The sequence below is a fragment of the Columba livia genome, chromosome 26 (assembly GCF_036013475.1).
Source record: "Columba livia isolate bColLiv1 breed racing homer chromosome 26, bColLiv1.pat.W.v2, whole genome shotgun sequence".
NCBI lineage: Eukaryota > Metazoa > Chordata > Aves > Columbiformes > Columbidae > Columba > Columba livia.
This window is the reverse complement of record NC_088627.1, coordinates 5,585,913-5,611,757: the sequence shown is the minus strand read 5'-3', so window position 1 is coordinate 5,611,757 and position 25,845 is coordinate 5,585,913. Positions and strand designations below refer to the sequence as shown.

The following is a 25,845-nucleotide window of genomic DNA, read 5'->3' as shown; positions in this document are numbered from 1 at the left end:
GGCCCTGCCTGCACGGTTGCGGGGGGTTCTAGCCTGGCCCACGCTGCTGTGAGCCTGGGCTGCCCCTATGGCTGTGTGTGTCCCCCAGAGGATGCTCCGGGGGTGCCTGTCTGCTGGGGGGGCTCGTACCCACCGGGAACCTCCAAATTCCTCCTGTTCCCGTCCAGCCCCTTAACCCCGTGCCTACCGCAGCCCTGCCGGGGCAGATGTCGGGGGCGGTGCCGGTGGCGGGGCGGGTGTCGCCGGGTCGCTTCGCCTTTAACGGGCAGGCGGGCGGGGCCGCTCACGTGACGGCGGCGGGGAGGGAGCGATCGGGCTGGGCGGGCGGAGGAGCTCCCGGTGCGGCGGGACGGGCGCTGCCGGTGCGGGGCATGGGGCGCTGAGCCGGGCCTGGCCGGCGCTCCCGGTGCGCTCCGAGCGCCCCCGCTGCGCCCTCCCGCTGCTGTCCCGGTCGCCCCCCGTGCGGCCGCACGATGCCCGAGCAGCTCAGCGTGGCCGAGTTCTTGGCCGTGACCGGCGAGGACCTCAGCTCCCCGGCCGCCGCCGCCTTCGCTTCCAAGATGCAGAAGTGCCGGGGGGCGGTGGGGGCTCTGGAGGAGGTGAGCGGGGCTGGGGGGGTCGGGTTGCGCTCCCCCACCCCGGGGAGCACCCGCCGCTCTGGGGCAGCCCCTGGCACCCATAGGTGCTCGTCCAGCGCCCAGTGCTCACCCCGGGGGGTACCTCCTTTCCTTGGGCTGCTATTTATTGGGGTCCCCCCTTCGCCCTGAGAGCCCCGGGGGGAGACCGACCCGGCCCAGCTTGTGCTGGCTGTCACCATAAGTGGGTGCTTTGGGACCCTCGGGCCAGGGTGGTCATTTGCATCTTCCAAGCAGCCCCAGCATAGGCTTTTTTGGGGACCAAGTGCTGCAGAAATAGGCAAAACTCTTCTTTAACGGTTTTGTCTCCAGGGCATCCCCCCACCCCGGGTCCAGGGCATCCCCCCCGGGCAGGGCAGAGCATCAGCCCCACGGCTCTGGCTACTGTTGAGTTCCTATGCTGGAGCCAGCCCTGATGCGATGTCCCTGGGGGGGGTCCCCTTGTGATTAAAGCCTCTGGAGTATTTTTAGCCACCCCCCGAAATCTCTGGCAGTGTTTGTGGGAAGGGTGGAGGTAGTGGGGTCCTATCGTCCTCCTTCTCCTGCCTGGAATAAAGGCAGTTTCCAGCTGGTCCCGTGGCTTTTGCCAACTCCTCTAAGCGAAGGAATAGCTTTGAAGGGGAGCCAGGGCTGGGGGGAGCCCCAGGTGCTGGGGCTGCTGGGATCCGCCGGGGGACAGCGGGATGTGCGTCCCCAGGCTGGAAATCTATGGACGCAGCGTGGAGCATCGTGGTCCCCGCCAGCACGTGCTGGTCACTGTCATGGATCTGACTCTGGAGGCGGGGGGGGGGGGCAGCTCCATCCAGGAGGAGACAGCAGGAATTTGGTTTGGCTGCTTGGAGAGGCTGTGGCTGTGGGGGACGGGGATGGGGGGGAGGTGTCCCTGGGAATGGTGGGGGTTCTCTGTGGAGTGTGCTTAGGAAAGCTCCAGCTCCAAGCTGAGAGCTGGGAGTTGTGACCGATGTGTGTCATGGGGGACACAGGGCCAAGCCCCCATCCCACCAGAAGTTATGAGGAACCCTTGGGGGGGCAAACTGCTGCCAGGCCTTTGGCATCCCTGTGCTCCAGCGAGAGATGGGGGGAAATCCAGCCAAACCCAGCCAGCCCCATGGCGCCCTCTGAGCCCCGAAGGGATGAGAGCATCAGGCAGAGGAGTAACCAGGGGTGGCTTTGGAGAGGGCTGGGGGGTGGGAGAGACTCTGTGACCACACGGAGCCGCGGGGCTCTCTGTCACCCCCAGATCCCAGCTGGTGGCTTCGTGAGCAGGAGGGAGTGAAGGTTCCTGGTTTTGCTCCAGCAGCTGCTGGGTGGGAAGGGGTGACCATGTCCCACCAGAGCCCTGCCTAAACTGAGGGGGCAGGAGTGATGCAGGTGAGGGCCAGAGGCTGGTGCTTGCCATCAAAAAACATACTGGTGTTGGCTGGAGCTGCTGTGTGCCTCAGTTTCCCTCCTGGGATTAAAGAGGGCTCTCCCATCCCAGGGGTCTCGCGTGACTTTGGGGTCCTCAGTGCAACTGTGGAGGCAGAACCCGAGTCTGGAGTGAGCTGGAAGGTCAGATCCAGCCCGCGGTGGTTGGGGCTGGGTGCTGTGTACATGCTACACGGGACTTGGCACCTCTGGGCCTAGGCAGGGTGGCATGGCAGAGGCCGCTGGCATGTTCAGTGGCAGAGCCGGCAGCCGGGCTCCCAGCTCACCCTGTCACCATGTAAATAGCACCGTGTCCCTGCCACACGCTGCCCTTTGCACCCAGGGCAGCGCCGCATCCCTCTCCCAGCCCCTGGCACCCGCGGCGGCTCCTTCGCTGGGCGGCACGAGCCAGCGGCGAGGGGGCAGGCAGAAGAATGGCCCCCATTGAGCACCCTGCTGGGGCTGGGAAGGGGGGGTGGCGGTGGCTGCTCGGGGTCCCCAGGCTGCCAGCCCGGGTGGCTGTGGCGCCAGTGCAGATCTGTCCCTTTCTCCCTCGTGTTCCTGTCCCTGCTCTGCCGATGTCACCCGCTTCCCCCGACCGGCAGCCCTCACCCAAGCTGCGCTGGGGCGTGGTGGGTGCTGGGGGGTCTTCAGACATCGCTGTGCCCAGCTTCGAGGGCTGTCCCCATGCAGCCAAGGCCTGTGTCCCCAGCAGCCAGCCTGGTACCTCGGGGATGCAGCGATGCTCGCAGCCTTGGCAGCACCGTGCACTGATTTCCTGTGCATTTACCACCCCGGTGCTCAGCTCCGCCTGTCCCATCCCCACCGGTCAGCTCATGGACCCCTTCCCAAAAGCCCCCGTGAGTGTCCCCAAGTTGTCCCCTGTCCCTGCATTCAGCCCCCTATGGCCGTGAGCTGCCACTGGGGTGGGTGCCCTGTCCTGGGTGCTCAGAGCAGCTTCTTCCCCTGCTTGCAGTGATGCATCCATCATGCTGCCTCAGTTTCCCCATCAGGTTTGTGAGCCTGGGGTGTCCAGCCCTGGCATCCCCCGCAAGGCAGAGGATGCCTCTGCCCCAGCCTGTGGCCCCGGAGAGTCTGGAGCACCCAGATTTGGTGCAGAGCAGGGGGTATGGGGCTTTGGGGCACCCCAACATCCGCCCCATTGTAGATGCATTACAAGGCCCCTCTGGGTGGGGGGTTTGGCTTCTGCTTCAGCCCCTGGTTCCCTCCCAGCCAGCTCCTCCTGGCCAAAGCTCGTCCCCGTCCAACGAGAAGGGCCTGGGAGAGCGGCGCCGGGGCCGGGCTGACCCGCTGTCAGGAAATCGGCCTTGACATCAGCCCGAAAGCCGAGCAGAGTGCGAGAGAGAGGGCGCCTCTTTATTGTAATTCCTTCGCGGTTTCATCCCTCGCCCTTCTTGCTGTGCACACCCTCTAAATATTTCCAGCCTGTTATCATGGCTCTGGTACCTGCAGCCAAGCCGCCCTTAACCCTTTCCTGATGGCAGGGCTGGCCTGTGTTCAGCTGAGAGGCTCCGTGGGCGGGTTGGCGTTGGGTTGGCGTTGGCATTGAGTTTGCCCTCATGCTTGGTGGGGGCAAATGAGGGTAGAGAGGGCTGGAGCTGGGTGACCAGGTTGGGATGGGGAGTGCTCTATGTGAGCACAAGATGTAGCCGGGGGGTGCTTTGGGGAGGTCTGTGGTGCTGGGGCCACAGCCAAGACCCAACACGAGTTGGGGGGGTTGTGGAAAGCCTCATCCCTGGTTGCAGGATTGATGTGATTTTGGTCCCTGTTGGGTGTTGGCAGGAGGTGGATCCCATTTTTGCCTCTGTGGAGCTGGGCACCTTTGCTGTGCAAGGCACAGGCCATGGGGACACACGCTGCGGTGGCGGGGACAGGCTGATGTATTCGTGCTGCGTGACGCTTTATCCCCTTCTCAGTTGAAACAGCCCCTGCTAGAGCCAGGGAGGCATTTTCCGTGGTTGCTGGAAGCTGCTTGGATCCAAAGAGCCGCTCACCCCCTGCTCCCCTCTTGCTCCAGCCCGCCTCCCCGGGGCAGCCAGAGCCCTGCCCGGCAGCAAAAACCGCGGGGACCACAGAGCTGGCAGCGGAGCGGCTGGACACGGCGGCTCCGGTGTCCCCGGGATGTCTCCAGCTCCTCTCACAGCCGCAGAGCTTGGCCGCTGCCCCGCACATCTGCATTGAAGAGCAGCTGGGCCGGGGGGAGCGGCGGCCGCGCTCGGCTAACGAGCTGGGTTTGTTTTCTTTCTTTGCTTTCGCAGAGCCTGGACGGGGACCAAGCCGTGCTCCAGAGGATCAGGAAATATGTGAAAGCCATTCATGTCTCTGGGCTGAGTGAGTTGTGCTTGGAGAGCTCATGGGCATCCCTGGGCTGGCAGGGTCTGTGGTGGTGCCATAGAACAGTTTGGGTTGGAGGGACCTCCCCAGCCCCCCAGCGCCCCCCCTGCCATGAGCAGGGACATCTTCACCAGCTCAGGTTGCTCAGACCCCGTCCAGCCTGGCCTGGGATGTCTCCAGGGATGGTTCATCTACCACCTCTCTGGCCAACCTGGGCCAGGCTCTCACCACCCTCAGGGCAACAATTCCTCCTCATGTCCAGCCTGAATCTCCCTCCTTTAGTTTAAACCATCACCCCTTGTCCTGTCACAACAGGCCCTGCTCAAAAGTCTGTCCCCGTCTTTCTTATCGTCCCCTTTTAAGTCCAGAAAGGCTGCAATAGGGTTTCCCTGGAGCTTCTTTTCTCCAGCTGAACACCCCAGCTCTCCTCCACCAACCCTGGTCACATCTGTTCATGGGGCGATGCATCTGTCCATTGGGTGGCCGTGGGTGCTGGCAATATGATAAGGTGCCAAAAAGTGGCTTAAAAAAGGATTAAAAGGGAAATTAAGAACCTTGAGGAGGCAGTTTCGGGCACAGCGCTGTGGTCACAGAATGTCACAGACAGGATCCGCAGCAGGATCTGCTACGGAGGGATGGGGAGGTGGCTGCTGGTGGCACCCCGTGATGTGGCCATCGCCCGGGGCCGGGTGCTGCAGGGTCACCCTGTGTCCCTCACCGGTGTGTCCCCGCGCAGCCCACGTGGAGAACGAGGAGCAGTACAGCGAAGCCCTGGAGAACTTCGGCAATAACCACCTCTCCCAGAACAACCACGAGCTCTCCACCGGCTTCCTCAACCTGGCCGTCTTCACCCGCGAGGTCACCGCGCTCTTCAAGAACCTGGTGAGCTGCTCCCCGGGCACGCTGCCGGCGTCGGGGGGGCTTTAACCACCCGGGGGGTGGAACACGGGGTTCATGTTGTCTCCAGTGCAACCTCAGGCTGTTTTCTGCAGCCAAGCTGGGGAGAACCTCCAGTATCCATCTGCATTTGGAAAAACACCCCGTGCTTTCCCTAAACCCCCTCCCAGTTTAGCTGCCCTCAGCCACCACCAGCAGCCCCAGCACCCACCCTGGGCTCGGGGACATGCTCCTGGTGACCAAACCACCCACTCCCCCCGTGCTGGATTTACAGCTCATCCCCAGCTCCGCTGGAGCCGCTGGCGCTGGGACTCGACGGGCGGTTCGGCTGCTCTTTGCTTTTCTTTTTTCCTTTTTTTCCTTTCTTTCTTTTTTTTTCCCCGTTTCACATCAATTGCAGCTCTGATCTCGCTTGCCAAGAAGTAAATCAAAGCCACGCCAAGCTGCTCGGCAGGGCCTGGGGGAGCTGCGGCTGCGCGGGGAGCAGGGGAGCGGGCAGGGGAGCGGGCAGGGGGGCAGGGGAACAGGCCGGGGGCAGGGGAGTGGGCAGGGGAACAGGCAGGGGGGCAGGGGAACAGGCAGGGGAACAGGGGAGCGGGCAGGGGAACAGGCAGGGGGGCAGGGGAACAGGCAGGGGAACAGGGGAGCGGGCAGGGGAGCGGGCAGGGGGGCAGGGGAACAGGCCGGGGGCAGGGGAGTGGGCAGGGGAGCGGGCAGGGGGGCAGGGGAACAGGCCGGGGGCAGGGGAGCGGGCAGGGGAACAGGCAGGGGGGCAGGGGAACAGGCAGGGAAACAGGGGAGCGGGCAGGGGAACAGGCAGGGGGGCAGGGGAACAGGCAGGGGAACAGGGGAGCGGGCAGGGGAACAGGCAGGGGGGCAGGGGAACAGGCAGGGGAACAGGGGAGCGGGCAGGGGAGCGGGCAGGCAGAGGCTGAGCCGGCAGCATCGTCCCCACCATGGAACAGCTCCGGTGCAGAAGTTGGTTCCTGGTCTCGGATTTTGGTCCATGCATGACCAGCAGCAAAGCCCTGGGGGTCCCATGTCACTGGTCCCCTCTCCAGTCCCTTTTGCCACCCCCAAAAAGGGTGGTTTTTGCTCCGCTTAAGGAGGAAATTTATTTCTACAGCCCTTCCCCCAGCAAGAATTTCAGATTTCTGCATCTTCCACTCCCAGTTACCCCAGTCTGGGCCTCCCCACTGTCCCCTCCCCACTGTCCCCTCGTGCTCAGGGGGGCTCTATGGAACATCTCAGCAGAGGAGTTGGACCAGTTCCTGGGTACCCCCGCTGTGGGAGCAGCCGTGTCCCCTGCTCTCCCCAGAGGGGGTTACGTACCGCATCCCCCAGCCAGACCCAAAAAGCCAGGTGTTCCCCCCCACGTCCCCCCGGAGCTATGGGAAGCAGGGTGCCTGTCAGAATGGGGGTGCCCCGTTCCGCCTCACCTGGGGCTGGTCCCGCACCCCTGAGCTGGGGTTGTCCCAGTGACCAAAACCCTTGGGAGCCTTTGAAAGCAACCTGGGGGGGGAGAGGCCCTGTGTGGGTGTTGCAGCTGCTCTGACAGCACTGAGCTGTCCCAGCAAAAGGGGGACATTTTGAGACACCCCTTGAGGTGGGGTGTGGATCTTTGCATCACTGTGGAGGGGCTGGTGGCGTCGATGGGGATGGGGACAGAGTGGCGACTGACGGGGAACAGGGACAGGGTGGCGATGGGGGGAACAGCTTTTGTTTTGGCAGCGGCGGCGCCAATGCGGTTTGTGGGAAGGGCCCCGCGTCAGACATCTTGCAGCCAGCCCGACGGGCCCCGGCCTGCCCCAGCCTGAGCCGGCCCCGCTCCTGCCTCCTTAACCCTTCACGGGGCGGCCGTGGCGCTGGGGGGACCCCAGCACTGGGACAGACACGGGGCTCCGGCTCCTCGACCTGCCCTGAGCAGGGAGTCCCGTGGGGTGACGCCATCTCTGCCCTTGGCAGGTACAGAACCTGAACAACATCGTCTCCTTCCCCCTGGACAGCCTGCTGAAGGGACAGCTGAGGGACAGCCGCCTGGTGAGTCCCCTCCGGCACTGTCCCCAGGGCTCTGAGGCTCCAGGTCTCACTGTCCCCAAGGCTCCAGGTCACATTGTCCCCAGGGCTCTGAAGCTCCAGGCCACACTGTCCCTGGGGCTCTGAGGCTGCAGGTCACACCATTTCTGGGGCTCCAACGCTCCGGGTCACACTGTCCGAAGGGCTCCAGGTCACACTGTCCCTGGGGCTCCAGGTCACATTGTCCCCAGGGCTCTGAGGCTCCAGGTCACACTGTCCCTGGGGCTCCAGGTCAGACTGTCCCTGAGGCTCCGACGTCACCCATTTGGGGACATTCTGCAGTGAGACCCCTGTGACGGGCTCAGGAGAAGGAAGGAGCGATTCCCTGGGACTGGATGGAGCTTGGGGGCAGCAGCACAGGCTGGGGGTGACAGGAGTGAGGGTGAAGACCTGGTGGGGACATTGCCTGTCATCAGAGCACAGCAGTGCAGAACAAAGCCCTCGGTCCCTTTGGTGCCACTGGGTCCTTCCTTACACCTTCCCTGACAGCTGCTGTCCCCTCTGTCCTTTTGCCTCAGGACTCTAAGAAGCAGATTGAAAAGGCCTGGAAGGATTACGAGACCAAAGTGTAAGGAACCCATTGCCACTGGCAAAATCCGCCTAATCCCACGCTGCACAACGGTGTTTTGTCCCCGGGCACCTGGGCACCAGTTGGTGCCGCTTTGCCATGGGGTGGGCTCAGGTCCAGCCTTCTCAGCTACAGGGACTGGAGATGTTTCTCCTGATCCTGTCCCCACCATCACCCGTCCCATGGGACACCCCTTTGAGCAGGGCTGTCCCCAGCCTGCCACTGCCCCGTCCCACAGGGGGAAGATGGAGAAGGAGAAGGAGCGAGCCCGCTTGGCGGGGGTCAGCCCGGCCGAGCCGTCAGCGGTGGAGGTGGCCGAGGACACGCAGAAGGAGCGGCGGCTCTTCCAGCTCCACATGTGCGAGGTAGGAGCTGTGCTGGGGGGGACACAGGGAACTGCTCAGAGCTTGTCCCCATCCCCACCACCAAAGCAGCCCTGTGTGGGTGTGGTGCGGGACCCTCGGCTGTCCCCATCTCATTGTGTCCCCACGTGGCTCCATCCCGCCCTGGTGCTCCCCAGCATGGAAAACCCCGGGGCTGGGGGCTGCCTTCCCCCCATCGCCCCCCGCTCAGAGGCAGCTGTGCTGGGCTGGGGAGGAGCTCGTGCAGGGAAAATCTCTTCCCCTCGCTTTGTTTTGCTCAGGGCGATTGAGGCTCCTTGTCTTTTCTGCCTGGGTTTGATGGATGGAGCTGAAGCTCCTCATCCCGTGGGACGCCTCGCGAGGGCTGCAGACCTCCGGGACTCATGTGCTGCAGGCACTCGCCGCTTGAAATCGGATTTTTTAGAAGCAAAGGGGTCATATCTCAAAAAACATTTGAACTATTTTGCTGCTTTATTTTTTTTTTTCCTTCGTGAGCTGCCTTCGGTTTTGGTTATTTATTAACTCCAGAAGTAATGAGCAGCAGGAGAAGAACGCTGGGCTGGAAACCCCGGGGACCTGCCTCAGCCCTTGAACTTCTCAGGGCTTGGAGGACTTCCAGAGCCAGGTTTTCAGAGGGTGGTCCCCAGCGAGCTGCCGTCAAATCCCAACATCGTGACTCGACTTTCTTGAAACGCAGCCAGCGCTAAACCCTCCTCCCCATGCCGGGAAGGAGGCGAGGGCCGGCCAAGGCCTTTGCTTTTCCTCCGGGATGTTTTCAGCTGGTCCTTGTCTCCATCACCTCACCGGGTGTCTTCTCCTCCCCCAGTACCTGCTAAAAGCCAGCGAGTCACAGATGAAGCAGGGACCAGATTTCCTCCAGAGCCTCATCAAGTTTTTCCATGCTCAGCACAAGTAGGTGTCACCCGGGTCAAGGTGGTTCATCCCCAGGGTTGCTTGTCACCCCTGGGAGGTCCCTTGAGGGTCTGGGGACACTTTGTCCCATCCCAGCTCCCTCCAGCTGTTGGTGAACATGCTGGGCAGAGCCTGTCGCTCTCTGGTTGTATTCGAGGGGTTGAAACGTGCTCTGTTGGCTGGAGGAGCTGTAAACGTGTCCGTTGGGGCTGGGGGAAGGGGGCTGGCTCGCTGTAGATCCGATGATTTGGTTTCTGGATAGGTTTCCAGGGATGAGTTCAGCCGAGCGGCTCCACCATTAGCCGCGGGGCTCGTAATGAGGGCGTTTGGAGCGAGGTTTGATGTCCCCTCGCCTTTCCCCTTGCTCCCTGAGGCTGGAATTGCAGCGTGTGGGTGTCGTGTCAGCTCCTCCAGCTCTTGAGTGGGGAAACTGAGGCAGGGAGGGAGCAGTCACGTTGGCCAGGAGCATGACCGTGACTGGGGCTGTGACCCAGAGGCCCCCAGAAGGGCTGGTCCCTGGTGAGATGAGGTTGACTTGAACAAGAAGCCAATCGTGCATCCCAAACACCCCAAATATTTGGGGTATCCAGACCCCATGGGCTGGACTTTGGTGGAGTCTCTCTAGGGGAACCACAAAGCAAGAGCAGTTCCCCAGGGGGGTTGCTATGGTCTCCTGCCACGTTTTCTCTAAAAAACCCCTTTCTTTTTCCTCTCCATCTTCCCCATCTGCATCTTAATCACATGAAATAAATGCCCAGTTTCTTCCAAGACGGCTGGAAGGCTGCCCAGAACCTCTACCCCTTCATTGAGAAGCTCGCCGTGTCCCTCCACGCGGTAAGTCTGCCGTCCAGCGTCACTCAGACGCGTCCCCCGAGATGCCACCCCCCGTCCCCGTTGCCATCCGCCGAGAGCGCCCGCGCTCAGCACAGCAGAGAGAGCAGCTGCCTCCCTCTGCAGCTCCACCAGGCGCAGGAGGAGGAGGTGAAGCAGCTCACGCAGACCCGCGATTCCCTGCGCAGCATCCTGCAGCTGGAGAGCAAGGAGGTGAGAGCCTGGGGGGATGCCCCGGGGTTGGCTTTGGGGATGGGGGAGCTGGGGACCAAACGGGACATTTGTGGGAGCAGAGAAGGAGACATGGGAGATGCTCAGAGGGAATTTGCAGTCTCTCGCATCCCGATGGACACTGCACCCACCTAAGGACGAGGTCACCTGGGGACAGCAGCCACCTCTGCACCTCTCACTTTGCTTTTTAATTCTTTTTGTTGTTGTTTTTAATTTTTTCCCCCTCTCCTGGTGAGCTCAGGAAAACCTGAGCAGGAAGAACTCTGGCAGCGGCTACAGCATCCACCAGCACCAAGGGAACAAGCAATATGGGACGGAGAAGTCAGGATTTCTGTACAAGAAGAGCGATGGGTGAGGATGGGTGTTATTTGCCCAGAGAGCTCCTGGCTCTGTCCTGATGTTGTCTTGAGCACCAGGCTCATGGGAGGCCCCAGAGTTGGGACGTTCTGAGGTGAAACTGTCTGGGTGAGGTTTTTGGTTGCTGTTAGATGGGTTTTTGGGTGCAATTGGTCCCACCTGGTCTTGAGCATCCATCAAGGCTTGAAGAATAGGATTTTTTCCCAAGCTGGAGGAGACCTGAGAGCTGATGATCAGGGGCTGCAGCGCTTCCTCACTCCTCCTCTTCCTCCTCCTCAGGATCCGCAAAGTGTGGCAGAAGAGGAAATGTGGTGTGAAGTACGGCTATCTGACCATCTCCCATAGCACGGTGAGGAGCAGTGGGGGCTCCAGCCCCGACCTTCAGTGTTCATAGAACCTTTAAGTGTTCAAAGAATCATGGAATCATTTTGGGTGGAAAAGATCCTCAAGCTCATCGAGTCCAACCATTAACCCACCTCTGTCCCTGCCCCATGTCCTGAGAACCTCATGTCCGTCTGTCCAACCCTCCAGGGATGGTGACTCCACCACTGCCAGGGCAGCCTGTTCCGATGCCCCACAGCCCTTTGGGGAAGAAATTGTTCCCAATTTCCCATCTAAACCTCCCTTGGTGCGACTTGAGGCCATTTCAGGTGTTGATTTCAGGTTTAATTTTGTTCAAACTTATCACCAATCTGCCTGGCTTAAAACTCAATGCAAGCCAGGACTGGATGCACTAAGTGACATCCCCATGTTTGATAAATGTCAGTGGGTGGGGATGGTGGGTTTGACTGGGGCAGCGAGTTGGGTGTTGAGGTTCCAGACAAGACTGAAGGGGCTGGGGTGGGATTGGGTGGGGGTGCTGCCCCCTGGTGGTGGAGGCTGCGAACTGCAGCAGGAACCAGGGACATGGGGACAGTGGGTGGGTCTCAGGGACCTCTGTTCTCCTGCAAAGGCTCGGAGGGGGTCCTGCTTGCCTGGTTATCCCAAGACGGCCATCCGGGGATGGTTGTTGTTCCACTGGCATGGCCATCAGAGCACGCACTGTGTGATGCTCGTCCCATCCCTCCCTGGTCCTTTAACCTCCCTCCATCCCCCTGCCCTGCAGATCAACCGTCCCCCTGTCAAACTGAACCTCCTCACCTGCCAAGTGCGACCTCACGCTGAGGAGAAGAAATGCTTCGACCTGGTGACACGTGAGTGCCGGGGACGGGGTGCCAGGGCTGGGGTGGGGACGTGTGACCCGGGGGTGGCTGAGCTGGGGATGGGAGCTCCCTTTTTGGGGAGAACATACTGGGCAGGTTTTCTCAGCAGCTCTGCCATGGCTCCTGAGCACCCTCCACCCTTTCAGTCCCACTCTGGGTGTCTCCCCGGCTGCATTTGCAGAGGAAGGACCAACATCTCCGAGGAGATCTAGCAAAAAAAGTCACAAACAGGGCTGGGGTGATGGAAAAGTGACATGCAATGATTGAATTTTAGTTTAAAGTAGTTTCAGCTTCTTCCTGCTGTCCTGGGCATCCCCAAATCACCTTCTCCCCCCTCTCCCCATCACTGCAGACAACAGGACGTATCACTTCCAAGCGGAGGACGAGCAGGAGTGCGTTGTGTGAGTGTCACAGCCTGTCCCCACGCCTTGTGGTTCTGGATCCTCCTCCTCTTCCTCCAGGTCTTCCTGATGGGGTTTTCTCCTGCGCAGGTGGGTCTCGGTGCTGCAGAACAGCAAGGACGAAGCCCTCAGCAACGCCTTCAAGGGGGAGCCCAACGGCGGCGGGGGGGCAGCAGGAGGGGGGGCAGATGGCGGCGTGCAGGACCTGACCAGGGTGGTCATCGGCGAGGTGAAGAACATGCCGGGAAACAAGCAGTGTTGTGACTGCGGGGCCCCGGGTAGGTCAGGCCTGGGGTGTTTCCCCTCCCTGGAGGGGGTTGCAGCATCCTGTGGGGATGGAGGAGGTGCTGAGCCCTCTCCCTTGTGTAGATCCCACCTGGCTTTCCACCAACCTGGGCATCCTGACGTGCATCGAGTGCTCCGGCATCCATCGGGAGCTGGGCGTACATTATTCCCGCATCCAGTCCCTCACCCTGGATGTCCTCAGCACCTCCGAGCTGCTGGTAAAGCTGCTCCCTTATCCCTTGATGCTCCCCAACCACCAGGATCACCCTCTGCAGCCCCCGAATCTCCCGGGATGCAGAGTTCATCCCTCCTCCTCCATCCCGGCTCAGTTCGCTCCGAATGTGTCTCAGTTTCCCCAAGTTGCAGGGGGCTGTGCAAAGCCACTTGTGAAGGGGGGGACGCTGGCATCTCCCTTTTAAAACAGACCTCTCCTGCCATGGAAGAGCGTCGTCCCAAGGGGAGATGCTGCTCTGGGAAGGTCCTGGGCGGATCCAGTGGATTCTGTCCCTCTGCCTCCGGGGTGGGATTGGGTGGGGTGAGCGTGGCCGGGGGGGCTCGTCTCCCCCCTGTCCCTCTCTCTCCAGCTGGCCGTCAGCGTGGGGAACAGCCGCTTCAACGAGATCATGGAGGCCACGCTGCCCGTGCCAGACTGTCCCAAGCCCTCGGCCAGCAGCAACATGTGAGTTGGGCCTGGGGTGGGCTGGGAGGAGGAGGAGGAGGAGAGCTGGAGCAGGAGGTGTGCGTGGTGCATGGTCCATCCTTGTCCTTATGCCGCTGCTCATCGGCTCTGGGACAGCCTGGGGATGGGAGAGGAGGGTATCGTGGTGTCATCACCTGCATTTTGGTGGGGATCTGCACCTTTTTTGGAGGTTTCTCCCCCATCCTGAGACTAGCAGGAGGCAGGAGCCTCCAGCTGTGGTGGGGATGGCAGGTGTACGGTCCCCATGTCCGTCCGAGTTGATGCCACATTGTCCTTCCCACAGGGCCGCCCGGAAGGAATACATCGTGGCCAAGTACATGGAGCGACGCTACGTGCAGAAAAGCGGCCGTGACGACCCGCACTGTCTCTGGGACGCCATCCGCACCCGCGACCTGCTGGCGCTGCTCCAGGCCTTTGCCGAAGGCCACGACCTGGCCAAGCCCCTGGCCAGCCCCGAGGGCCAGGTGAGCCCCATGGTACCACGGCCACGATTGTCCCCTCTGGGTGCACAGGCTCAGGGTTTTCCCAGCCTTTGTGTGGAGATGTGCCCTCGGGGACACGAGCATCCTCGGGTCCAACACTCCTCCCTCCTCTATCTCAGGGGACATGAGGATCATGTCCAGTCCTCTTCTTCCTTCCATCTTGGGGGAGATGGAGCATCTTTGTGTCCAGCTCTCCTCTACCTTTCATCTTGCAGCAGGAGCCGAGCGAGCTGGCACTGCACATGGCCGTGCGCCTTGCCGACAGGTTGTCCCTTCCTCTGGTGGACTTCATCATCCAGAACGGGTGCGTCCCCAGCTGCCCGTGGTGTCCCTTGTCTGGTCCCCAGAGCAGGAGGGTTCATGGGTGCAGGGAACCGATGCTCATCTGCTCTTGAGCCTTGAATTTCTCGCTGGTGGCTTCACCCAGGGGGATGCTGGACCGGGTGACACAGGACGGGAACACAGCTCTGCACTACGCTGCGCTCTACAACCAGCCCAACTGCCTCAAGCTGCTCCTGAAGGGCAAAGCCACTGTCACCACGGGTATGGGGCTGGGACGGGGGGGTTTGAGGCTCCCGAGTGCGTGTGGAGTAGTGAGGGCATGACCCAGATCTGGCTCCTTTTGTCCCCCCTGCAGTGAACGCGGCGGGCGAGACAGCTCTGGACGTGGCCAGGAGACTGAAGCACAGCGAGTGTGAGGAGCTGGTAGGTGGGATGAGGGAGGGGGAGATGCTCAGGCTGGGGAGAGGGCTGATGCGCCGGGGGGGCTACTGGGACCTGTCCCACCCCTGCTGAGACCCCCTGACCTGCCCCGTCCGGCAGCTGGAGCAGGCGCAGGCAGGGAGGCTCCCCCCGCAGATCCACATCGACTACGACTGGGAGCCCCCCCAGGAGTTCCCATATGACAGCGAGGATGAGCTGGAGGAGAAGGTACCCGTGAAGGGGGTACAGACCCTGCCGGGGGGGCTGGCAGCAGTGGGACAGCCCTGGAGCTAGGTGTCTGTCCCCAGGTGAGCCCCCTCCAGCGGTCCTTCAAGGGGACGTCCCCGCTGGCCGCCAGCCCCCCCCCAGCCTGTCCCCAGACCCGCTGGAGCTGCGTGGGGGGGATGGACATCACCAACAAGACCTACGAGAGCATCCTGGTGGCTTCGCGGCCCCCACCCCGCCGGGCCCACAGCGAGGAGATCCCCCCCCCGCTGCCCCTCAAGAACCCCACACGGGGCAGCTCGCGCCCCAAACCCACCCACAGCCCCACTGGTGAGTCTGGTGGTTGGGGGTCACCCGTGGGGGGCTGTTCCTTCACCCAGGCATCATGTTTATTGTCCCCATCATGTGTGTGTCCCCAGAGCACCCCGAGCTCCCCCGGCAGGTGTCAGAGCCCCATTTCCAGGGGCTGGGGGAGGCTCCAGCACCACGCAGCCCCCCCTCTGCCGACGGCACCCGCAGCCCCCCCGAGAGCCGACGGGCAGCATATTGGGAGACCCGCTCGGAGACGGAGAGCAGCAGCGCCCGGCGGGGGCCGGAGCTGAATCCCTCCCCAGGGCAGCCCCCGCCGGGCAGCACGGCCCCCGACATACCCCCCGTCAAGTTTGGGTAGGGGCCCCCCCTCCAGCTTTGGGTGGGGGGTCATTGCATGGTGCTGGTGGGTTGGCTTCAACCCCTGCTGTGTCCCCCCTAGGTGTGGGGGACCCCAAATTGTCCCTGGGGGGTGTGGAGCAAAGGAGTCCCCACCCTGACTTGGAGTCCCCGAGGGAGTTGGTGCTGGCCCTGGGCTGACGGAGGGGACAAGGGCTGTCACAGGGGTGCTGGGCTGTCATTGGAGAAGGTGATACGGATTATTTGGGGGTGACACCAAGACTGTGATACCCTACAAAGATATTTTTTCCCTCTTTTTGGAAATTGGGGTGTTTGAGGGGGGATGGGTGCTAGAACCCTTCTCCATCAGCATCCAGGGTGTTGTGCGTGGGACCCCTGCGTGCCATGAGGGAGCTGTGACCCTACTGAGACTGTGTGGGTAGGGGGACAGGGAGAAAGGCATCAGCAGTGGGGTGACACTGTCCCTGCTGTCCCCCGCAGCTCGGAGAGCACCCGCTCGTACCGGCGCATCAGCAGCGCGGTGGGCAAAGCGGGGTCACCCGTGTCCCCCCAGAGCCCCAGTGGCCCTGAGGACCCTGCTCTGAGCAAGGTCCCCCCCGTGCCCATGCCCAGGAGATTTGCTCCGGTAGGTGCCACCACCTGGGGGGCGGGTCTCAGAGGGGCTGTGATGGGGTGGTGGGGGTCTGCATCCCCTGGCATCCCAGCTCCCGTTATCCCGGGGTGGCAGATAGAGGGATCAAGGGTGTCACATCCCTCCACCCTCCCTTGGGGCAGGCCTCGGGTGGGGGTTTGTCATCGTTTGTCACCTTGGGGGGTCTGCCCGCTCCTTTTCAGGCCAAGGGGAGGCAGAAGCGAGTGAAGGCGGTGGCCGACTGCAAGGGGGACAAGGCGCGGGAGCTGACCTTCTCCAAGGGGGAGGTGATCGTGGTGACGCGGGAGGAGGACGAGCAGAGCTGGGTGAGTGCCAGTGGGACACCCACAGATGTTGGGGTCCCTACCCTGGTCCCTTTCTCCCAAAGTTCTCTTCCGGAAGGGGCTGGGTGTTTCTGGGGGACATGGATGGGTGTCCCCTGCCCCATCTGTGCCTGACATGTCACTGTGGCTTTGCCTCTCTGAGTCCATTTGGGAACTGGAACATCAGCCCTAAAGCTTCTCCCCTGCCCAAAATGGGACTTCTGCCCCTCTGATCCCCACTTCGGCACCTCCAGGTCGGCTTCATCGAGGGTGACGGCTCCCGCACCGGTGTCTTCCCAGCCAGTTTCGTCCACCTCTTGCAAGACTGACGGGGTGGCAGTGTCCCCTCTTGTCCCCGTCCCCTCGTCCAGGACTCAAGGCAGCATCCTGTCCCTTGTCAGGGACACACAGCGGGGACCCCGGTGTGGGACTGTGCAGCTCAGCTGGACACTGCCCTCCGGGGGGCTCAGAGACCTCCCCATGGGAGGACTGTCCCTGGACTGAAAGGGTGCTGCCCCCCCACGGGTACGGCAGAGAATGGACACACTCATTACAGTGGTGGGCTGAGATTTCTGTGCTGGTCCCCACTGTCCCCTGTTCCTGTCCCCTCTGTGGGCTCTGCCCATCCCTGGGGCTTTCTTCTCCCTTGGGGATGGGGGGGGCTGTGTTTGGTGCCCCCCACCCTCCTGTGCTGGGGTGCCAAGACCCCCACTGCAACCTGGGGGGAGTGGGGAGCAGCCGTGTATCCCCCACTTCCTCCTGTACCCCAACTGTGAAGCGTTTGGGATGGGCAGGGATGAGGAAAGTGCTTTTGGTGACCTCGTCTTGGGGGGCTCCGGAATGCTTCAAAGGCCCCCAAAACTGGGAACAAAATGCCATTCCCTGACATCGGGGGGTTCAGGTGACCCCGTGTCCCTGGTCTGGGGTGGGTGCTGGATCGCTGCCCCAGCCTGGGGGCTCCCTGGGGGAGAACGTTGCAGCTGTTTCTGGGACCAATGTCACCCCGTGCCGGTGTCCCTGGGGAGCCGCCTGCCCCACATCCCCTTGCCCCCGTTCGCCTCCTCCCGTTCTTGTTTGTGCGTTGAATGTTTCATCTCAAAAAACAGCCTCTTTTTCTACTTTTTTAAATTTTTAAACAATGTTTTCTGTCTCTGGTTTCTAATAAATCCATCATTTTGTAAGTGCCTGGGTGCATGGGGGGCACAGTCCCTGTCCCAGGGGACCCGGGTGACATGTCCCAGAGTCTTTGGGTCACCAGGGTCCCCATGACCTCCCGGTGCCCATGGGGGCTGTGACCCTGAGCTTTGGGGGTGGCATGTGTGAGGACTCTTTGGGGGCTGTGTGTGTTGGGTGTCATTGAGCTCTGTTGGGGGGGGCTGTGTGTGTTGGGTGTCACTGAGCACTGTTTGGGTGTCATTGAGCACTGTTTGGGGGGGGGGTGTGTGTTGGGTGTCACTGAGCTCTCCCTTTCCTGCGCTCCCCAGCCCTTGGGGGGTGTCAACAGACCGAAAGCCGGTGCAGCCATAGCACCTGCCGGGCTTCACAGCTTGCGGGAGGTGTTGTTGTGTCCCTTGTCACCGCGGGGTGGAAAGAGCCACACCAGAGCTTGCGCTGGCACCCATTGGGTGGCAAAGCCACGTCCCCAGGTCCCGTCCCTGCCACCGCCAGCTCCCTGACACCCCGGGGTCCCCTCTGGTGGGGACGGACGCGTGTCCCCGTGTCCCCGCCGTGCGCCTCCCCCCGCTCCGGCCATGGCGGCCCCGCTGGGTGCTCCAGGCTATATTTAGCCCTCCCCCGGGTTATTTCGCCTGCCAGGCAGGAGTTTATAACTGGCCGGGACAGCCCCACCTCCTTTCTGCTTTCTCTCCCTTCCCTTCCCTTGCTTTTCCCTTTCTTTTTTCCCCTTTTCTGCTCCTTTCCTCCCATTTCCCCACCCGGCCTGACCCCCATGCCGGCAGCACCCAGCTGTGCCGGCGGCCGCCGCGGTTTTGCCACGGGAGCGCGGTGAGCGCCGAGCCGCCGGCATGGGGCCTGCCGAGGAGCTGGTGCGGATCGCCAAGAAGTTGGATAAGATGGTGGCCAGGAAGAGCACGGTAAGGCGGCCGAGCCCCCGGGGGACTGTGCACACGCGTGTGCAAATTTGGACACGTGTGCATATTTACATGCATGTGCATATTTACATACGTGTGTGTTTGGACGTTGCAGGGTGGCTTGGGAAAGGAGGGCTTTGGTCTACACTCCAAACTCCTGTTGCCCACAGTCCCGGGGGGACTGAGCACCCACAGGTGCCCCCAGCACCCCGGGGTGCTGCCTGTGTCCCCCCAGCCTTGCGATGTTGGATCCACCACCCAGGGGTGGTTTATTTTGCCGCCAGTTCGGGGGTCTCCTGCACCCGTCACTCCTGATCTGGGGACAAGGGGGGTCTGTCCTGGGGGTGGCAGGTCCAGGCACCCCTCAGCCGCGAGGGACCGTGGGTGACAGGTGCTTGGCCACCGGCCCGGCCACCAACACCCGATCGGTGCCGCGGGCTCGGCCTTGTGCAAGGAAAAGCTGCCCGGGAGGGACAGGCTGGAGGACACAACCCCCAAGCGGGGGCTTTGGTGCTGGTGTGTCGGGGCGGGAGGGGCAGGATCGGGCCCTGCCACCCCTGTGCCAGGTGAGGATCCATCCGGGGCTCCCAGGGACCGGTGACGCGTGGCTGAGAAGAGTCGAGCCCGGCCCTTGGAGTTAATATTTGACTGTTTGCGCCGCCCTTTGCCCCAGTGAAGTGCGGGCTCCTGGGTGGGGGGGCAGCTGCTGCACCCCCAGATCTGGCGACTTTTTGGGGTGGCAACACTAGGAAATAAATCAACCCCCCCGAGATGGGCTCTGCCCCCAGATGGGAATTACCTCGGGCTCGCAGGACTGAGCTGTCCCCCACCCCCTTGCTTGTCATTTGGGGAGGGGGACAGAGCTGGGGTCCAGCTGTAGTGTGGGGGTGTCCCCTGCACCTGTCGTATGGGGGGCCCGATCCTGCCCCTCATGGTGGGGGTCCAGTCCCACACAGGGCTGTGACCCCAGCTGGGGGGGACACCCGTGAGCTGGCGTTTGCTGCTGGACTCTGAAAGTACCCCCAGGAGGAGGGGGGGGCTCTGCACTGGGTTTGTTTAACCCTGCAGCCACCTGTCACCCCGGCTGGGTGACAGCCCGGGGTGTGTGTCCCCTCGCGCCCCTGCATGGGGACATTAGGGTGTCCCCAGCCCCCACAACCCAGGGTTTCCTCCCGGGGGGGGTGGCTCTTGCTTCCCAGCTGGGAGATGCGACCCCCCCATGCTGGGGTGGTCTGGAGGGATTTGGGGTTTATCTGTGAGTGCATCTCGGGGGGGGCTCAGGTGTCCCCCAGGGACTGGCTCATGGCTGCTTGTGTCCCCTTGGGGTGTCCCCCCCAGCACTGGTGAGAGGAAAGGGGGGATGGGGCTGCCTCGGTGTGCCCCCCGCGTTTCTCCCCTGCTCCTCAAGGGCCCCCCGTGGCCTCTCCCTGCTCTAGGAGGGGGCTCTGGACCTGCTCAAGTCCCTCACTGGCTACACCATGACCATCCAGCTGCTCCAGGTGAGGGGGCCTGGGGGCACAGCAGTTGCTGGTGGGGGGACATGCCCTGTGGGGCGGCTCGTCCTGTCCCCCCTCCCCGTGCCAGCCGGCACATCCCTAAGGACGTGTCCCCGCCGTGTGTCCCCAGACCACGCGGATTGGGGTGGCCGTCAACTCGGTGCGGAAACACTGCTCAGATGAAGAGGTGGTGGCTTCGGCCAAAATCCTCATCAAGAACTGGAAGCGGCTGCTGGGTGAGCGATGCTGGGAGGGCAGGAACCCCCTACACCCCCCACCCTCCCCGGGCTGTCCCAGCACCCAAACCCCTGATGCTGGGGGGGTCAGGGTGGGACCAGGGCCACGCGGCTGCCATGCCAGGTGACGCACAGACTTGATGGATTTTCCCTGGGCTCGTTCTTGCTCTGGGATGGGGTGGCGTAAATCGGTGTGTGCTCCCCCCACCTCGAGGGCTGAGCAGCCCCCTGCCCTGGGATGCAGCTCCCCAGATGCCCTGTGCTGGTTTGGGCTGCACCCCTGACACCCAATTCCCCCCCCAGAGCCCTCCAGCACCCCGAAGAAGGAGAAGGATGTGGATGGGAAGAAGGAGAAGGACACAGACAGGGAGAAGGAGAAGAAGGGGAAGGGGCTGGATTTTCCCAACTGCCCCAACGAAGGGGCGAAGCACCCCAGGGTCCCAGCTGAGAAGCACAGGGAAAAGCACAAGGAGAGGTGGGGGGTCCTGCCCGCTCTCGGGGGCACCAGCCGCGTGTCTGAGACATCAGTGGGGCCAAGACGAGACCAACCTCTGCTTGCTCCTTGCTCGGTCTGTCCGTCTCTGCCTGACCATGGGTGCTGACAGCACCGCTGGAGAATCAAAGGGCAGCACCAGGGCAGCTTTTGGGGAATCATAGAATCACTTTGGTTGGAAAAGCCCCTCAAGATCACCGAGTCCAACCATAACTCACCCCTGTCCCTGCCCCATGTCCTGAGAACCTCATGTCCGTCTGTCCAGCCCTCCAGGGATGGTGACTCCAGCACTGCCCTGGGCAGCCTGTTCCAATGCCCCACAGCCCTTTGGGGAAGAAATTGTTCCTAAATCCAACCTCATCCTCCCCTGGCGCAACTTGAGGCCGTTTCCTCTGCTCCTGGCGCTTGTTCCTGGGGAGCAGAGCCCGACCCCCCTGGCTCCAAGCTCCTTTCAGGCAGTTCAGAGATCAGAAGGTCTCCCCTCAGCTCCTGTTCTCCAGCTGAACCCCCCCAGCTCCCTCAGTCTCCATCACACTTGGTCTCTAGAACAAGGATGGAGGGAGAAGGATGGAGCTTCTCTAGAGCTGTTTATTCCCAGGGCGAGTGCTGTTTGGCCAGCGCTGGTCCAACCCTGCCCCACTCTCCCCATCCCTAGGAAGCCCAGCAAGTCTGCTTCTTGTGCCACTACCCCCCGGGGCCACCCTGCCGAAACCGTCCCCGAGAGGTACCCACCAAAGGGCACAGGGACCCTTGCGTCCTCGAAGTCACCTCTGGATGGCAAGAAAGAGCGGTGTGTGCCTGGGCTGGGTGGGGATGGGAGGGGTTGCACCCAGCCCCTCACCGGGCTGCCGACAGGGGTCTGGACCCACTGTCTGGGCCCTGTGACATGGGACTTGTCCTGCCAGGAGAGACTCTGCCGACTCCAGGTCCTCCAGCGCTTCGGCCGTGTCGTCCTCATCCTCCCCACAGAAAAGACCGTCAGGGGAGAGGTGAGGAGGGGTGTCCCTGGGCAGCCTGGGGGTGCTTTGGGGATCCCCCTTGGGGATTCTGTGACCATGGCACACACGTCTGGGGTGGGTGGTGGTGGCGGGGAGCCCTGATCCTGCCATGGGCGCTGGGACATTCACTGTGATGAGCAAATTGTTGCCCTGAGGGTGGTGAGAGCCTGGCCCAGGTACCCAGAGAGGTGGTGGATGAACCATCCCTGGAGACATCCCAGGCCAGGCTGGACGGGGCTCTGAGCAACCTGAGCTGGTGAAGATGTCCCTGCTCATGGCAGGGGGGGCACTGGGGCGCTGGGGAGGTCCCTTCCATTTTGTGATTCTGTGGAATCCTCCCTTGGGGAGATCCCTCTTGGCTTCTAAGTGCTTTCATTAACGTGCTGGTGTCATCCCCTGTGTCACCCCCAGACGAGCCTCTGTGGGCACCAGCCCCTCCCCAGCTCCCACCGGCTCCCGGAGAAACTCCAGTGACAGCAAAGAGGAAAGGTGGGAGAGACCCATCCCCCCCATGGGACCCCCGGCAGGTCCCCTGGGGTGGCACCGGGACCCTGACCCCCCTGTCCTCCCGCTGTGACCCGGCAGAGCCAACAGCAGCAAAGCCAAAGCAGAGACGCCGCGGACCCCCACCAGCCCCACCTTCTCACCCAGCCCCTGCCTCCTGGCCCCCTGTTATCTGACGGGGGACTCGGTGCGGGACAAGTGCATCGAGATGCTGACGGCCGCCCTGCGCATGGATGGTGAGTGGGTCTGGGGTGCTGGAGCCCAAGCTGGGCTGTTTCTCCTATGGGACAACCTGAATAGGAGCGACCCTACAATAACAAGCGAGTCTGCGTGTCCTGGGGCACCCCCAGACCTGGGGTGCAAATAAATGGCAGCTGCAGCTCAGAGCTCAGTGTTCAGCCCCAAAATGAAGGGAAAGGAGGTTGGGAGAGTCTCCAATAAGGGGTTGGATGGGGTCTTTATAAGGAAGTTAATTCCAGGTTCAAGTTGGGTAAAAATGGGGTTTTTTAGAGGTGGGATATCTGGGACATGTTGAGTGGGAGAAGGGAGATTTTTTGGGGGTTTCTCGGTGCACGCTGACACCCACCTGGTTTCACTCCCTTGGCCTCTCTGCCCTTCAGATGATTACAAGGAATTCGGTGTCAACTGCGAGAAGATGGCCTCGGAGATCGAAGACCATATCCTTTGTGGGGGTTGGGGGTTCCCAGGCACCGTCTGCTGGGACACACACACATGTGGGCTCAGGAGAGGTGACGGGGACAAGGACAGAGGGTGACAGGGACAAGGACAGAGGGTGACACGGACAAGGACAGAGGGTGACGGGCTCTGCTTTCACCGTTGCCTGCAGAGGGAGCCCAGAGCCCGGTTAGAAGCTGATGTTGATGTTGATGCTGAGCAGAGCATCCCCTGGGCACCCGCTTTAGTCTGGGGTGTCTGTGTGAGCCCTAAACCCCTCTGCACAGGGACCCACCTTTGTCCCTGGGCAAATAAACCCCAAACCCAGCCAAGGCCCCTTCCCTGCGCCTGCTGTGGGTGCCCGTGTCTCCTGCCAGCCCCGGTTCATCATGGTGCTGAGGATGGAGCCACCTCCCTTCACCTCCAGCTCAAGGCCTGGGGGTCTCCTGGGACCAGCCCCAAGGTTGTTTCCCGCTCCTGGATGTGCTTTGATTTTTGGTGCATCTCGACTCTGCCCACGTGTGCCTGGGACCCCCAAATCTGCCACCAGACTTTGTCCAGCCTGGGAGGAAGGGAGCAGGTCACCATGAACTCACGTCCCAGCACAGTGCTTGGTGACGGTCCCTGTGCCCCGATGACCTTTGGGTGTCACAGCAGGGAAATGCAAAGCTGCTTTCCTCCCCACATCCCAAGCTGTGCTTCATCCTCCTGAGCCCGAGGAGGGGGAGACCCCACACGTGGTCCCCCAGGGAGCAAAGCCCTGTTGTCACCAGCCACCTCCACGTGCACGTGGTCACCAGCCCTGGTGACAACCAGCACCACCCGGACCGGAGCAGCAACGGGTGCCCGTGGGGCCGGCACCCTCCACTCCACCGTGTCCCGTTGATTCCTTGATGAACCCCCACATATCTTCCAAGAGCTGAAGAGCACGGACATGAAATATCGCAACCGGGTGCGGAGCAGGATCAGCAACCTGAAGGATCCCAAGAACCCCGGTTTGCGGAGGAACGTGCTGTGCGGGGCCATCGCGCCCGACCTCATCGCCCGCATGACTGCTGAGGTGGGCACAGGGTGGGGGGCACAGGGATGGCTCCTGGGGGGAGGTGGGGCCCCCCAACCTCTGTGTTGGTGCCCAATGGACAGTGATTGTTCCAGCATCTCCCTGTCCCATGCTGGTGCTGGCTGGAGCACCAGGAGCATCAGGCACAGGGGACACTGTCTGGTGTCCCCCGCCAGCCCATTGCAGAGCTGGGCGTGTGATGCCACACAGGTCTGAGGGTCCCCATTCCTCCTCCTCAACCAGGGTCCCCAAATCAGTCTCCTGGGAGCGCAGGTCCCTCCATGGGGAGTCAGGTCCCTCTTTCAGTTTCAGTTTTGAGGATGGGGGTGATTTTTTTTCATCTGGATGGGTCTGAGCCCTCCAGCAAGCACAGGACCAGTGCTGTTCCTGGTGAGGATGAGGAGGGTGCTGGGCAATGGCAGCTTGGTCCGTGAGCCCCTGGGCAGAGCACTGACCCGTGGTGGTGGCAGGAGATGGCCAGTGACGAGCTGAAGGAGCTGAGGAACGCCATGACCCAGGAGGCCATCCGGGAGCACCAGATGGCCAAGACGGGCGGCACAGTCACCGACCTCTTCCAGTGCGGCAAGTGCAAGAAGAAGAACTGCACCTACAACCAGGTCAGCCCTGCAAAACCCCCCAGTGGGGTTCCCCCCATCCCCAGGGAATCCCAGTTTGGGGGTGCTGGGGGGTGTCTGCTGACCCGGCTCTCCGGTCCCCCCAGGTGCAGACGCGCAGTGCTGATGAGCCCATGACGACATTCGTGCTGTGCAACGAGTGCGGGAATCGCTGGAAGGTGTGTGCCCGGCTCTGGGGGGTGCTTGGGGTGCCCCAACCCTTCCCTGTGGGCTCTGGGGTGTGGCAGAGCCCCCCAAAATGGTGCTGGGGGGCTGGGGAGGGCTCACTGCCTGCTCTGCTACTCCCGCAGTTCTGCTGACGGCGCCGGCGATGGGGCTGGAGGGGACACGGCGTGACTCGAGGTGCTGCGACAGCCACATCGTGGTGGGGAGGGAGAGTGACGGGGTGACACCGGTCCCCACATCCCAGCGACCTGTTTCCTTGCACTTGAATATCCCAGGAAACCGGGCTCTTTGCCTGGGGTGACCCGGGAAATCCCTGCCTTTTGCTGGGGTGTTGGGACCCCACAGGGAACAGACGCATCCCTGGAGAGGGGGACTGGTCTGAACCGGGCAGCTCGTGCTTCCCTGGGGAAAAGCTGGACTTGGATGATTTGGGGTCAGGAGGGACGTTGCTCCGTGTTTGTGCATCTGTGCCACTGTATTAGGGGTGGGAAAGGGCCAAGTTTTACTCCCAAACTCCTTCTTCATCAGTGGGAGGACACAGAGGTGGCAGCAGTGTCTGGATGCTGGAAAGACGCCACCGTGTCCCTCCGCTCTCTGACACATGCACCTGGCTGGAGGACGCTGTGCCCCAGGAAAGGAGAAAGGATGAGCGGGAAGAGGATGTGGAAATCCCTCCAGCAATAGAGCAATAAAGGTGTGAACTGTCTCTGCAGCACAAACTGCTTTCTGAAGGGGGGCGCCTCAGTTTGCACCCCCCGGTTCAAACCCCGTTGTCCTCCCAGAGCCCCAACTTCTCCCAGCAGCTCCATTTGGAGGCAGCAAGGTGTGACAAGGATGCTGGTGAGGTCACGGTGACCATGGGCGATGGGGGATGAAAATGCTGCTCCTGTGGAGCTGTTGGAGTAACCCATCATTTATTTTCTAATCTTGGGGTGAGGTGTGAATTTAATTTTCCCAAGACAGAGCTCTCTGAGGTCCCTGCAGCCCCGGGAAGGGTCGGACACCCCGGTCCAGGCTTCAGTGCTCATTAGCACACCGAAGTCATTAATAAGCCTTTGAGGCAAAGTGCGTGTGGCTGCCCCTAAGGGACATGGGGGAGTGGGGGGATGAATAAAACATCATGGTGACCTCGTGCAGGGAGCGTGGGGCAGCAGGACGGGGCTGACGTGCTGGATCTCGCTCTCAAACTCTGGGGGACGTGGCCACTTCAGTTCTGACTTTCCACCACTCGAGAGGTGTAGC

At 62.1% G+C, this 25,845-nt stretch overlaps 2 protein-coding genes across 7 annotated transcripts; both read left to right on the top strand.

The window, feature by feature from the left end:
* Positions 1-310: 310 nt before the first annotated feature.
* ASAP3 (ArfGAP with SH3 domain, ankyrin repeat and PH domain 3) lies at positions 311-17,432 on the top strand. Of its 5 annotated transcripts, none has more exons than XM_065041571.1 (26): positions 311-599; positions 4,322-4,394; positions 5,134-5,279; positions 7,260-7,334; positions 7,889-7,938; positions 8,177-8,303; positions 9,127-9,212; positions 9,971-10,046; positions 10,170-10,256; positions 10,516-10,625; positions 10,911-10,980; positions 11,737-11,824; positions 12,186-12,234; positions 12,325-12,512; positions 12,604-12,737; positions 13,104-13,198; positions 13,503-13,683; positions 13,917-14,005; positions 14,129-14,244; positions 14,339-14,406; positions 14,524-14,631; positions 14,712-14,958; positions 15,048-15,294; positions 15,778-15,922; positions 16,132-16,254; positions 16,506-17,432. In XM_065041571.1, the coding sequence occupies exons 1-26, from the start codon at positions 474-476 to the stop codon at positions 16,578-16,580; spliced, it is 2,979 nt and encodes a 992-aa protein (XP_064897643.1). In that variant the 5' UTR covers positions 311-473; the 3' UTR covers positions 16,581-17,432. The 5 variants fall into 5 exon arrangements, 4 of the variants coding, with proteins under 4 accessions (XP_064897643.1, XP_064897644.1, XP_064897645.1 ...); XM_065041572.1 differs by having other exon boundaries at positions 13,920-14,005; positions 16,506-16,817; XM_065041573.1 differs by lacking the exon at positions 311-599 and adding an exon at positions 1,982-2,006.
* A 575-nt stretch (positions 17,433-18,007) lies between these two features.
* On the top strand, positions 18,008-25,309 carry TCEA3 (transcription elongation factor A3). Of its 2 annotated transcripts, XM_065041567.1 has the most exons (13): positions 18,028-18,344; positions 19,778-19,840; positions 19,968-20,073; positions 20,377-20,548; positions 21,222-21,356; positions 21,472-21,555; positions 21,976-22,053; positions 22,150-22,304; positions 22,689-22,750; positions 23,654-23,803; positions 24,274-24,420; positions 24,525-24,596; positions 24,729-25,309. In XM_065041567.1, the coding sequence occupies exons 1-13, from the start codon at positions 18,276-18,278 to the stop codon at positions 24,735-24,737; spliced, it is 1,302 nt and encodes a 433-aa protein (XP_064897639.1). In that variant the 5' UTR covers positions 18,028-18,275; the 3' UTR covers positions 24,738-25,309. The 2 variants fall into 2 exon arrangements, with proteins under 2 accessions (XP_064897640.1, XP_064897639.1); XM_065041568.1 differs by lacking the exon at positions 21,222-21,356 and having other exon boundaries at positions 18,008-18,344.
* Positions 25,310-25,845: the final 536 nt, after the last annotated feature.

Coding starts and splice junctions, on each gene's coding strand:
- TCEA3 (XM_065041567.1), top strand. CDS start 18,276: ATGGGGCCTGCCGAGGAGCTGGTGCGGATCGCCAAGAAGTTGGATAAG. Junction 20,549..21,221: donor AGGGAAAAGCACAAGGAGAG/GTGGGGGGTCCT, acceptor CCCCATCCCTAG/GAAGCCCAGCAAGTCTGCTT. Junction 22,305..22,688: donor GGCCGCCCTGCGCATGGATG/GTGAGTGGGTCT, acceptor TCTGCCCTTCAG/ATGATTACAAGGAATTCGGT.
- ASAP3 (XM_065041571.1), top strand. CDS start 474: ATGCCCGAGCAGCTCAGCGTGGCCGAGTTCTTGGCCGTGACCGGCGAG. Junction 10,626..10,910: donor CTGTACAAGAAGAGCGATGG/GTGAGGATGGGT, acceptor CCTCCTCCTCAG/GATCCGCAAAGTGTGGCAGA. Junction 11,825..12,185: donor ATGCTTCGACCTGGTGACAC/GTGAGTGCCGGG, acceptor CCATCACTGCAG/ACAACAGGACGTATCACTTC.